Here is a 13,092-nt window from a genome sequence, read left to right on the forward strand (position 1 = left end):
GTATATTCCTGGCTGCAGAGATTGCAAAGGCAGTAGATACCATAGGCATTTGGCCAATTTCTTTATGTAACTTTTTGTGCCTTTAGGACCTTCTCAGTCCCCATCATGTGTGTGTGTGTGTGTGTGTGTGTGTGTGTGTGTGTGTGTGTGTTCCCTTTGATAACAGATTGCTGCTGTGCATGTCCTAATCTTTGACTTGATGAGACAGAAGAAGCACCCAGCTCATGTCGGGCAGCTCAGGTTGCATGGTAACTTGGTGAACTATTGTCAAATGTGCAGTTTCCACTAAGGCCCTATAGCTGGCCCAGGGCTCCTTTTCAAAGGGAGAATAGTTGTCTGCAGATAATGTTAGAGCCTTGTGATTCACCTACATAGGGGCTTGCATTGACACTCAAATACCATCATGTCTGCTGGATCATATGGTTCAACTAACAGAGCAGCCTGTACAACAGCCTGGACCTGTAGTTGAGCCTTTTCCTGTTCAGGCCCCACACAAAGCTAGCACCTTTTTGACTCACTTGGTATATGGGTCAGAGTAACATACCCAAGTGAGGAATCTTCTGTCTCCAGAATCCAAATAGACCCCTTGAACATTGTTCTTTCTTGGGGTGGGTTGGGGAATCAGGTACAATAAGTTATTCTCCACCTTGGAAGAATAACTATCCCACCAATCTCACACCACTGGACTCATAAGAATTTCACTGAGGTTGAAGGCCATTGAACTTTTGTTGGATTGATTTCTCATCTACTGATGCTCATATTTATTACCAATGAGTCCAAAGCTGTTGCTACCTCCTGCTCCCTTGGGCCAATCAGCATAATACCAACAATATAGTACACTGATGTGATATTTTGTGGAAGTGAAAGATGATCAAGATCCCTTTTAAGTAAGTTATGACACAGGACTGGAGAATTCATATACCCTGAGGTAAAACTATAAAGGTATACTGCTGGCCTTGCTAACTTAAAGCAAATTGCCTCTGGTGGTCCTTATGGACAGGTACTGAGAAAAAGGCATTTGCTAGATCAACAGCTGCATACCATGAGACAGGAGATGAATTAATCTGCTCAAGTAAGGCGCCACATCTGGTACAGCAGCTGCAATTGGAGTCAGTAGTTGATTGAGTTTTTGACTCAACTGTCGCTCTTCCTGATGACCCATCTGTCCTCTGCACTGGCCGGAGAGGAGAGGTAAAGGGAGATATGGTGGGAACCACCATCCCTGCATCTTTCAAGTCCTTGATGGTGACATTGATTTTCTGTGATTCCTCCAGGGATGATATCCTGGTTTTGATTCACTATTTTCTCTGGCAGAGGCAACTCTAAAACCTTTCCAACCATAATCATCCTCAGTCCGTAGGTGAGAGAACCAATTTGAGAATTCTGCCAACTTCTATCCCAATTATACGTGGAAGGACTGGGGAAATAATTGCAGGATTAGTTTGGGGAACCAGTGGGCCTATTGTGAGTTTGATTTAAGCCAAAACTCCATTAACCACCTCAATTCCATAAGCCCCGACTTTAACTGGAGGGCCATAATGTTTCTCAGGGTTTCCTGGGGGGTCAGAGGTCAGTGTCAATTCAGAACCAATATCCAATAGACCCCAGATAGTCTCATTGTTTCCTTTCCCCCCGAGTATAATTACCCTTGTAAATGGCTGTTAGTCCCTCTGGGGAGGAAATAGAGAAAGTCTGTTAGTAAAACTTTTACATATTTTATCAAGGTCCTTTCTCAGGGCAAACTAGCTGTCTCTCCATTCAAGGAAAGGTCTACAAACTGGCTCAAATCTGAAAATTGGTGCATAGGCCAAGATTTTATTTTATTTTATTGTCATGATACAATAGAGACTTTCACTTGTTTGAGAATTTTTCTGCCTATACAGATCAAATAAAGATATGATAGATTTCTTATTTGTGTCCTGAAAACACCATGATTGATTAGCAAGTACCAAAGGTTCATATGAGTCATGCCACCATACAACTCCCTTTGCCTATGCTGACCGTTATGGGTTAGGCCATTGTGGACATTGCTATGTCTATACTACCCATTACAATAACTGCCATCACCTGGCCTTTGGTCATTCAGTGCTGCCACCTGGCCTCTGCTACTTTGGGGGCTCAACAAAACCCATTGCATTTAATCTATCCAACCGAGCAGCAGCATCTTCAACCCTAAGGCCTGACAGGAGGAAAAGGGGAGAAAACCCCTCAAATGTGCTGGTGCCCCTTTCACCATTTTGGGCCTCTCAGGATTAATGAAGGGCATGTCTTCTGGGCCTTCCCATTAGGGAAAATTAGGTTTTACACAGCATATCCACCCTAGCATTGTAATTTCCTTGAGCCTTAAAATCCCTTCATCTACACTAAGTCAAGGGATATGAGGCATCCCAAGTTCATTTTTGGTAGGCCACTTTTTGTCAAGTGGTTCAGTGAACCATTAAACAAACCTTGACACACACACACACACACACCCTTTTTTAAATAGTGCAAGCTTAAACCTAGAGTCTCCAGTCAGTGGGCCCCATATCAACAAACTCAACCTCTTCAAGTCAAGTTTTATGAATTTTAAGGGTGCGAGATAATGGTGGCCCACCATTATTTCACACCCTTATAATACAGTTCCCCATATATTCCCCAGACTTCTGCTTGAATGAATCAGAAAACTCATTATTTACACCTTCCCCATGGGCTACACTTTGTACCTCCCCTCTTAATGTGCTTAGCCTGAAGACTAGGTAAATGTTGAGAGCCAAATATTGGTTGGCCCTGGGTGATATCAATACTGCTCTGACAGGAATCTCCTTCACAGAAAGTCACTGCTGTTTTAGCAGACCCTGAAGGATTAAATTATTCAGTCAAAGGTAAAAAAAGTAGCATTTCAGTGGGTGTGGATGGGAGCACAGCTTCTGCTGAGGGTAGAGAAACTACATCCTCTGGTCAGACAAACCCTTGAGAATCTGAAGGTTCAAAGTTCTCAGCTTCAATAGGTCCATTCAAAGTCATGGGCCCATTCTTTATCAATTAACTTTAACTGCTGACATCCTCCGAGGCTGGGATGTGAATTTTTGCTGTAATTCAAACACCTTATAATGATGGCTTTGGTTTGATTTTTCACAACTTGAGTTTTGTGGCTGCTGGAGAGATTTTCTTCTGGAGCACAGTTAGAAACCTTTAGACTGTTTATATGCATCTGAAGCTGGTTGATTTTATTGCTGAATTTATTGTTGTCCTTCACCATATTCTGAGATGCTAGAAGTGGGTTAATTTTATCACAGAGCTCATTCTTTTCCATTGTCAGTTCATCCAGTGATAGTAGGAAAAAACAACCATCATCTTCTGTTTCCTTGTTTTTCGTACAGCCAAAAGGTTTGTATACAGGGTCACTAAATCTATTGCCTCTCACAATTGGTGAATCAGGATAATCACATGCCATTTGTCTCCTTAAGTTTGTAAATTGGTTCACACCATGAGCTTTTAGTATTCTCCTCTAAGCTTCTGGCAGAGACTTCAATAACTGTTGGAAAACTGCAAAGTCTGTTCTAAACACCTAAATAATTAATCCTTATACTTTTGTTGCTCCAGAACCACTTCTGGTACCCAGATCAGTATTAGTCAGGGTTCGCTAAAGGAATAGAACTTACACAGTGAATATGTATGTATGTTTGTATGTATGTATATAAAGGGAATTTGTTAGAATGACTTTCAGGCTGTGGTCCAGGTAGTTCAGCAATGGCTGTCTACCAACAGCAGGCCCAAGAATCCATTCAGTTCACAAGGATGGAGTTCTCAGGTGGTCTTCAATACATGCCAGAATACTGAAGAAGTAGGCTATAATGCCAGTGAAGAAATGGATTTACAGTGAGAGCATGAGCATGCTGGCAAAATGAGCAAGCAACTCTTTTCCATAATTTTTATATAGGCTACCAACAGAAGGTATGGCCCAGATTAAAGGTGGTCTTCCCACCTCAAAGGGTAAGGATTAAAAATGGGTCCCCCATGATTTAATTAAGAAAAAAATACCTCAGAGCTTTACCCAGCCACTTGGGTTTTAGTTCATTCCAGATATAGGTGAGTTGCTAACCAAGAATCTCCATCACAGCCATGAAATATGAATGTCACAAAGATTATTCTGTGTTTAGCTTCAGCTGCTATTATGTCATAAGTAAAACATATTGTTTGGCTTGCTGATCAAGCATGGTGTCTTTTCAAAGCTTGGCAGCTCATTGCAATTAGTATACTGATAATATTTGTATTGGATACATGTGAGCGTGGTGCTTAATTGAGGCTGTCACATACCATTTAAGTGAGACGTTTGATATCATTTATTGTTTATCATCTATATGTAAATATCACTCGCCCTCCCTTGCTAGTATACTCAGTAAAAGCTTTCCAAAAGTTTGAGATTTTTATTTTTACCATCAACTGGGCACATGTATGCAAAAGTATAAGGGACCTAGCAGGTTCATACTGAGTCTCATTTTCAGTCGTTGTATTTGGGGGGGATCATTTCGATGGGATGTGTTAGATAAGTGGAGGTCTGCTTCTGCCTTAGATATAAAAACACTCACACTCTGTTTTATGGCAAGTTTCCTAGTTGCCAGAAATATCAATAGCCAACCTGGGAAAGTGCCAGGTACCTCTAGTGGCTTGAGGTATAGATGTGATGAGTCAACCTTTTTTTTTTTTTTTTTTTTTTAATAATGCTTAGTTTGGGAAGGGCTAACACCAAATGAAGTTGGCATAACTTCACCCCCTTTTGTGGAGGGTGAAAAATGGAGAAAATGGTTTTATCCATAGCCATAGGAGCCTGTGATCGAAGGCCCATGTGACAACCTACCCCCATTCCCCCAATTTGGTAAAATTCAACACTGGTTCCAGACATGTGTAACATGACAATCTCCTAACATTGTGTGTCTACTTTAGAATGCTGGGATACCCTCTGAAGCAAGTTCCTAAACTCTTCCTTCCAAACTGCTGTGACTGTGCAAGTTCTGTTACCTCACTGAAACTCAGTATTCCTTGAGGAAGCCCATTGCTCTCCCAAGGCCACACTCCATGAACTCATGTGGAGAGTGTAGGACATGGGTCCTGTTAGTAGAAATCGTCAACTTCTCTAGAATGTCTCAGGAGAGAGGTTACTTTTCAAATAAGCACATGCTAATGCTGAGAACCTTGGACTTCCCCTTGGCTTCCAGCAGGAGTAAGCAACTGAATTTACCTCTTGTAGCACTGTTAAATTCTTTGCAGAGTGTGGGGAGCAATTCTAAGAGTCAGTGTATTAATCAAAAACAAAGTACATAAGATGAATTTGTGACCAGAAAGAAAATGCATACTGGTAAACCTTGAAACACTGAAAATTTGCTGTCATTATTGCATTGTTTTTGATGGAAATATTGTTGAGTGATTTTATTTCCTTTGATTCTCCAAGGAATGGTAGAGTAGGTTTGATGGAGTCAGAGGTGAATGTGCCTTGGAACAGGGTTGGTTGAGAGATTCTCAAATGGGGATTAGGATAGATTTTTCACCCCTCAAACAGGAGAACAGACCACAAGGAATAACTAAAGGAAAGGCAAGTAGCTACTAAGGTTGACATACTGTTGGGCTCTTCATGACAATATTTTTTATTTCTGGCTCATTTTGGTTTATTTGGGAGCATCTATCTTTTTTTTTTTTTTAATTCTGCCTGGTTCTAGAAGAATACTTTTGTTTAATTTCCAAAGAATCAAAATGGTATCTGTAGTATAATCATGCTTTACAGGTAAAACCAAAAGGAACTCAAGATCATGTCCATTTAAGAGGCGCAGACCTAATGTATGCTGAAGAATGTGTATGTTTTTATTTGCTAGGCAAGTCGACCTAACATAGCACTCAGCAGATACTTGTAAACTTTGGTTGAATCAAGTAGGGTATTTGTAATATTTAAGGAATTACATCTAAACATAATTTAAGCATGCTGTTCTAAAATCTGTTTAAGACATATGGTTATAAATAATAAATTAGTATTTATTTTAGAAAAAACATTTAGGAATTAATTAAGCCTATTATTTTGAATGCTGTAGCTGATGTTCTGGTATTACAGACCTCAAGATGTTTCACTGGTGTCTCTAAATCCATAAAATGTCCTGCAAATTCATGGGCAGAGGGCTGAGGACTAGTTCTCTTGAGTTCAGTGTGTACAGTCAAAAGTATAATGAGCTTGTTGACCAAGTGGCAAGAATATATATAGTACAAGCATGCCAGGAAAGTCCATTTCTGTCTCACAGCCAGGCACATAAGAGATGGAAGAAATTTTGATCCTGGGTGGGAAGGTTACGTAAAAACACACATAGCCACAGCATGGAGCGGCTTCTTTCTGATTCAATTTCATAAATCGCTACATGAGGAAGCGTTCTCCGGTAGATAACACTCAGAAATCAGCACTTAATATGGCAGTAATGGTTATTGCTGTCATTCTTTACATCTTTAAAAATAATTAAGCATTACTGCACAGGCATTATAAAGTTCCCCGATCACCATTAAGAGGATATTTGAGGTTTGATGTAATTTAGCAAATTACATTATACAGTAGTTAAGGTTTTATGCAGTGGAGTAAAATGAGTGGTAGTTAAGCACACTCCCATGCAACACATTGTACGGAGTCACATGTTCCAGCTGCTGTCAGCTTTGTTCCAGTGTCATTATTGCTTTGCAGGCTGACGTTCCTCAGGGAGTGATTCGAGTGCAAGCTCCCCATCTTTCAAAAGTTTCCATGGCAATACAGCTAACCGAAGAACTAAAAGCCAGCGACGTACTCACCAGGTTTCTCAGCCAAGAAAGGTAGAGGCCTGTTTTAATTATTTTGTGGGATAGCTCACTTTTATATTCATATTCTCCCTTTCTCTCACTCCCTCTCTTTCCCTCCCTCCCTCTGTCTGTCCCTCTCCCTTCCCCTCTCCTTTCTCTCTCTCTCTCTCTCTCTCTCTCTCTCTCTCTCTCTCTGTATGTGTTCCCATCAGAAGAGCAGAGCAGACTTGACAGACCATCGGAGATAATAGTCAGTGGTATCTTGTGTTCAAGTAGAGCTTGTTTTAGGCAGCATGTGTGAGCAGTCCATCACCATTTGTCTGCAATGAGCTTGGCAAACGAAACTGCTCAACGGCCTTTCCAGAACACGTTGGTTAGAGGTTAATTACTGTTTGTAGGCTGTTACAAAGATTGCTAATTAGGATGCAGCAAGATTAAGATGAAGATGTAACTTTCTCTATGAAATTTAATGAATAAGAAAGAAATGGTCCAATTTAAAAACTGAAAGCTTGGATGATTGCGAGAGGACACTCAGTTTCCCGAGGCCTGAAGTCACAAGAACAGAACAAGCTGTTCTCGTTAGGGACAACCATGTCCTTCTTCTGGGGCAGATATTGTACAGTCCTTAGAAAGCTCTGCTCCTCTTCATTGTACACACTAGAGTCTGTGTGACACCCATGAACTTGAGAGGTCCTAATAAGCTGATAGGGATTTTAGCTTTTCCGCTCTAAATATTTTTGGCAAAAGACAGTTTTAATGATGTTTCCCCTATTTATTCTATGAATTTAAAATTCTTTGAGAGAGAGTGTGTGTGTGTACGTGCCCAAATTTGTGGAGTCCATTCTCTCTCTATCCTGATACAGATTCTAAGGACTGAACTCAGATCACCAGGCTTGTGCAACAAACACCTTTACCTACTGAGCTATCTCATCAGCCTGAGTCTAAAATTCTTGAAAGAAATCCAGAGTGTTAGCATTTCTGTCTGTAAATAGTCTATTTGGGGCTTTCTTTGAGGTTAATCTCGTTCTCACAGTGGGGCCTTCAGTCACGCTGTCTGCTGATGCCTCTGCAGTGTCAACACAGCGTCGAAGACCCTGTGCGAGGCGTTAAGGAGTTTGAAACCTTAAAATGGCCACTCCTCTCCTATTGTATAATTTGGGAGAATGGATGGCTCTCCAAAGGTCACAGATGGTGGCGAAGTGGAATAGGGACTTCTGGGCAGAAACTCAGTCCCCTGCAAACCAGCACAAACTTCCTTGCAGTAGCCATCTGCAGCAAATACCATCATTCCTTCTGTTTCACTGATAAGAGCCTGGCCAGGGAACGTATTTGCCCAAGGTCACACAGCTGGAAATATGAACCTATATTTCTGTCCACAGAGTCAGCCTCTGAACTCCCCCCAACACCAGCTCCCGGGAGTCACACTGGCATTAAGCTCTGAGTTGATTCTCTTGAAACTAGGGTTGGGAGCATTTGAAATTTCTCAGTTGATCTTTTCCCCCTAGAGTGTCTCAGCTACAATGAAGTCAACTCACTTCCTCTTTTCTTTCCAGATTTGACCTTTGACACTACCTTTGACCCTTCTTTCCTCCCTGGGCATGTTTTATTCCCTCCCAGAATGTATTTCTGGAGATCTGGATGGCTTGAGACAAGGAGCCTCCTACAAGCTCCAAGGACTCCGTTCTGCTCATCTGCCCTACTTAGACTTTCTGATCATAAATCCTTCAGGAGTTGTACAACATGTTCCACTGGGACTTTAATACTTCAAGTCCAACATGAAACATTAGTCAGTATATCCAAATGCATTCTATTCTGAGTTCAAGTTGAGCTGGTGCTTTAAATGATGACATTTTAATTTATTTTGTGTGCATTTATATGTGCACAGATGCAAAAGCCACAGTATTCGGGCCAGTTTCCTCCTTTTGCCATGTGGATTCTGGGTCACTGGGTTTGGCAGTAGGAGCCTTTCCCTGCTGAAGTTCTCTCATGTCCTAGCTTAAAGTACTCATTCTTCAGTTGGAATAGCAGGACACAATAGAACTTCCTTATAGTCTCATGAGAATTGAGTAGGGAAGTGGCCATTAGGTCCTTTTGATGTTTATTTGGGCCACAGAGTAAGGGAAGTGCTCAATAAATGTTTGTACTATATTTTCTTCTCTAACACGTTCTTGTGTTTTCTCCATTTATATTCCATTTTTCTGGGACAGTTAGGAAGCTAGCTCCCTTCCTCCCATCATTCATTTTCTAACTATCTCAGCCAAAGCAATGAGCATATGAGAACAAAAAAGTATAAGAAATTGGCCATTAACCCATCTTTCTTTGGTAAAATATTGATGCCTTTCCATTAGTTATAAATTTGTTGATTTTATATGAAAGCTATCCTGTGCCAGAAAATTTGTTCAGTTTTCTGTAAAACTGCAAGAACTATATAGTTCAGAAAATCACTCTGAGAGCAATATTAGACCAGATTCTTAAAAAAATCAAGTCCTTTACAACATTCCTTTTGGGTTCTGGGTTCCATAGCCACAAGACTATACCATTTGGAGTCAGACTGTGTTTGATTGTTGGTATGCAAGGCAGCAGGTGGAACTTAAGAGTGTGTGTGTGTGTGTGTGTGTGTGTGTGTGTGTGTGTGTGTGCGCGCAGCCATGGGCAGTGATGGAGTGGGCATAGCGGGGAAGAGAGAAAATGGCAGAACCAGAGGACCATTAGCTGCTTAGAAAACCTACTGTTAATGCCAGGAATTCCTCATAGCTGGAGTACTGTCAGACTTGCCTATTTTCTTCTTGCTTATATGATGTATTTCCTCTAGGCTTAAAAAATTTTTATTACCTGATGAGTGCTTTGCTTACATGCCTGTCTGTACCATGTGTGTGTGTGGTATCTGTGGAACCCCAAAGAAGGTGTCTGATCCCCTGGAACTGGAGTTACAGCTGGTTGTGAGCCACCTTGTGGGTGCTGGGAATTGAACCGCAGTCCACTGAAAGAGTAGTTAAGAATAGTCAGTGCTCTTCACTGCTAGCCATCTCTCTAGCCGCCATCCTCTCGACCTTTTGTCAGCAACCCACACCTTCTCTGTTCACCTATGCACACACCGAGATAGATTTTAAGAGCAAATTCTTCAGCTTCTTCCTTAAATACAAGTTTTAGCAGGTTGTTGAAGTAATTCTTTCAGAGAAACCTTCGAAAAATCACAGAACTGCAAAGTTTTTGTATATGAGTGAACTTAATATTTTAGAAAAGTTTGCTTTTGTAGCCAATATGTAAAGCCTAAAACCGTACACAGTTATGGAGTAGTGAGAGGTACACATTCAAGGCCATGCCATGTAATGTCAGAAGGTAACAAAATGTATTTGTGGGCTTAACCTACAACACCCTTGTATGGTAGATGGAAAATGCTATTCTCTGAAAGCCGCAAATGTATAAACAGCATACTGAGTGGAGTCTAGGGCTTAATTCCACACTGTACGGGTGGATACACCTTCCAAATCTGAATGGCCATCACCTATGTGGCACATCTTCATGGCATGCATTCATCATGTACACCACTAAGGTCTCATGACGGATAGTAAACACAGTGAGAAAACCATGTCAGAATCTTGGCCCTACTCAGAGAGCCAAGAATCACATCAGTAACCGTGTAATACCAGTGTTACATTAACTTGGGTTTTGGGTATTTACAAATTTAGGTACTGATTTATTCTTTTGCCATCAGATGTCTGAATCTACCTATTTCATTTCCGAGTGTGACATCTTTATTACCTGTTGGGCACATTCAGCAGATGGGAAAAAAAATACAAAAGTGTATAACTGCAGTATGTCTGAGTTATGAATTTTCTGTGCTGGCTAGAATCCCCCAGCCTATTAAACTGAATTACTTGCAAGCTGCTGGATCATGCAACTAATCAGTTTGTTTTGTCCTTGATAGTGGGGTTGCCCAGACACTCAAGAAAGGAGAGGTTTTTTTGTATGAAGTTGGAGGGAATATTGGTAAGTACATTCTCATTCTGTAAGTTGATTTGATGTTGCCAATATTTGTTATCTATATCTTTGGAAGAAAAATATTGCTATATTTGAGAGTGAACATAGCATGCCTTAGATGATTGCTGAATACTATGGGGTTGTTCAGTGGTCTGACCTTTCTTCCTGGGTCCTCTTTTTTGAGCTCCTTATGTTCAAATTATCACTTATAATTTGACCATTCCTTTCAGTGTTATAGAGCTTGGAAATTAGTGTGGTTTCTTAGCTGAATTCAAAATGACTGCTATGTTTAATAAAGGTGGGGATGATGTTGATGAAGCACTTAAAGTTTATCACACAAAGTATTTCCAGCTTCTTAATTCAATTTGACACCAACATTTAGACTACCCAATTGGTTTCTTCAATGCCTTGACTAATTCTCATGTTGTCATGAGAAATGGAAGAGTGATAAAGATTCTGAAATTTAAGATCTTAAACCATTGAGATTAATTTTAGGATTGCACCTACTGTGCTAACGGATACCTTGCCTCCTTCACAGGGGAACGCTGCCTCGATGATGACACATACATGAAGGACTTGTACCAACTGAACCCAAACGCTGAGTGGGTCATAAAATCCAAGCCAGCGTAGAAGACAAGGACTAGTAACCTCATTCTTGCTGGGTCAAGAGTGGAAGTAAAAGTAGCAGCTTTCCTAATTATTACACAGTGACACCCTCAAGCTTTAAAATTATATATATATGTATTTTTTTGTGGCTGCCATAATTGTTGTTTATTATTAGAAAAATATTTTTGGATTAAGGAAAAAGGGGCTTAGTTAGCTAATGGGCTGTTTATACATACTTTAAAATGTGTTCAGATGTGACGGCTTTTTTTGTATGAAATAAGCTCTTTACCACTTTTTGTTTCTTTGTTTGTTTGGTGGGGGTACTAGGTATTGAACCAGAACTTTGCTGATTGTGGGCAATTTCTTTAATGACATACCTAGTAATATCCCCATCAGATTAAATAATCTCTACTCATAGATTTACCAATAGAGTTTGGGTTATTTACCTCTTCAGAATGTTGTCTTCCCCTTTTTACCCCCTCCTATCTACCTTCCCTCAATAAAATTTGCTTTTTAACCAGAAAGAAATAGTTAATAGCAGGTATGGAAAGCTATGAAGACAAACCTAACTCAACAGTATTCTTCTTACCACAGAAGGTTAGTGTTCATAGCTTTGAATCAACTGTCCAAACAATCCAGGCAGTTGATTTTTTTTTTTCAGCTTATCTGACTTATGTGCACAAAGTTGTATCCATCATCAAAACCAAAAGTGGCAGGAACTTCCAATTATCACCAAAGCATTAAATGTTTAAATACTCAGGAAAAATGAACTGGATCCACATGAACTATGAATTACCTAAGACCACAATGTGAAAAGCCAGATCACTTTATGTGTGCCACACTCTTTCAGATAGAAACTGAAAAGTCACATATGAAGTTACCTGGCAACTTAGTCACTATCACAGTAGTACAACACGGAACAATTGGAGAACGCATTGTGAAAGGCCACTTCCCCACCTCCAGAATGAGTCTTCCGGGTGTGGCAATCATTTATGTGAACAAGGCTTTGCTTGTCTTCGTACTTTAGGTGATCTGAGTCAGGTGATCTGTGTCATTGAAAGTATTATTCCCAGGACTTTTCATGCACAGATCATACTGTGACAAAACATAAACCTCTGCTGTAAATAAGAGAAATGAAATGAGAGCAATGTTCGCCATTTTATAAGAGTAGAGTGTCATTGATAGAAAGGTGGTGTGCGTGGGTATTGCGCCAATGTGTTGACGAAACTGTTCGTAGTCCTTTAGGGGAAGCTGGACGTTCTCCGAAGCTCTTGATGTCACTCTAATTAGGAAGGAAAGTGCTGAATATGAAGGCAGCAAAATGCTGAGCATGTAATTACGAGAGCAGCTGTGGATGGATGCTTCAGTAACGCCATGGTGATTCGTGCCATTGCTTTTTTATTTAAAGAAATTTTATAATTAAATGCCTTTTTCTAAACAATCTTCTCTTGGAATTATTACTTTTAAAACAGTATGTTCATGAGTCTACTTTTGTCTTTTAAAATTATTTTAATTAACACTCTACTTTCAATGTAATTATGTCTCATCTACTCTATTGGTTCTATGTTCCTGTGTAGTTTTTAAGTTCAGAAGACATGAGACACACTTTTCTTCTTTAGCTCCTCCCCCTTTTCTTTCTTATATTAATGTCTATCCTTTAGGGATTCCAAAAGACATTTTGTTCTGTTCCTTATTATAAGAATATTTTTATTTCTTGGTTAA

General features: G+C 40.1%; 1 protein-coding gene across 1 annotated transcript in view; it reads left to right on the forward strand.

The window, feature by feature from the left end:
• Arhgap18 (Rho GTPase activating protein 18) overlaps window positions 1-12,811 on the forward strand; it is a 149,138-nt gene extending 136,327 nt beyond the window's left edge. Inside the window, exons 13-15 of the mRNA XM_055599429.1 lie at window positions 6,692-6,816; window positions 10,712-10,773; window positions 11,303-12,811. Coding sequence (XP_055455404.1) covers window positions 6,692-6,816; window positions 10,712-10,773; window positions 11,303-11,394 — 279 coding nt within the window. The 3' untranslated portion in view covers window positions 11,395-12,811. The remainder of the gene's footprint in view (window positions 1-6,691; window positions 6,817-10,711; window positions 10,774-11,302) is intronic.
• The last annotated feature ends 281 nt before the right edge of the window (window positions 12,812-13,092 follow it).

The sequence above is a fragment of the Psammomys obesus genome, unplaced genomic scaffold (genome assembly GCF_907164565.1).
Source record: "Psammomys obesus unplaced genomic scaffold, mPsaObe1.curated_primary_1811, whole genome shotgun sequence".
In the NCBI taxonomy this organism is placed as follows: Eukaryota; Metazoa; Chordata; class Mammalia; order Rodentia; family Muridae; genus Psammomys; species Psammomys obesus.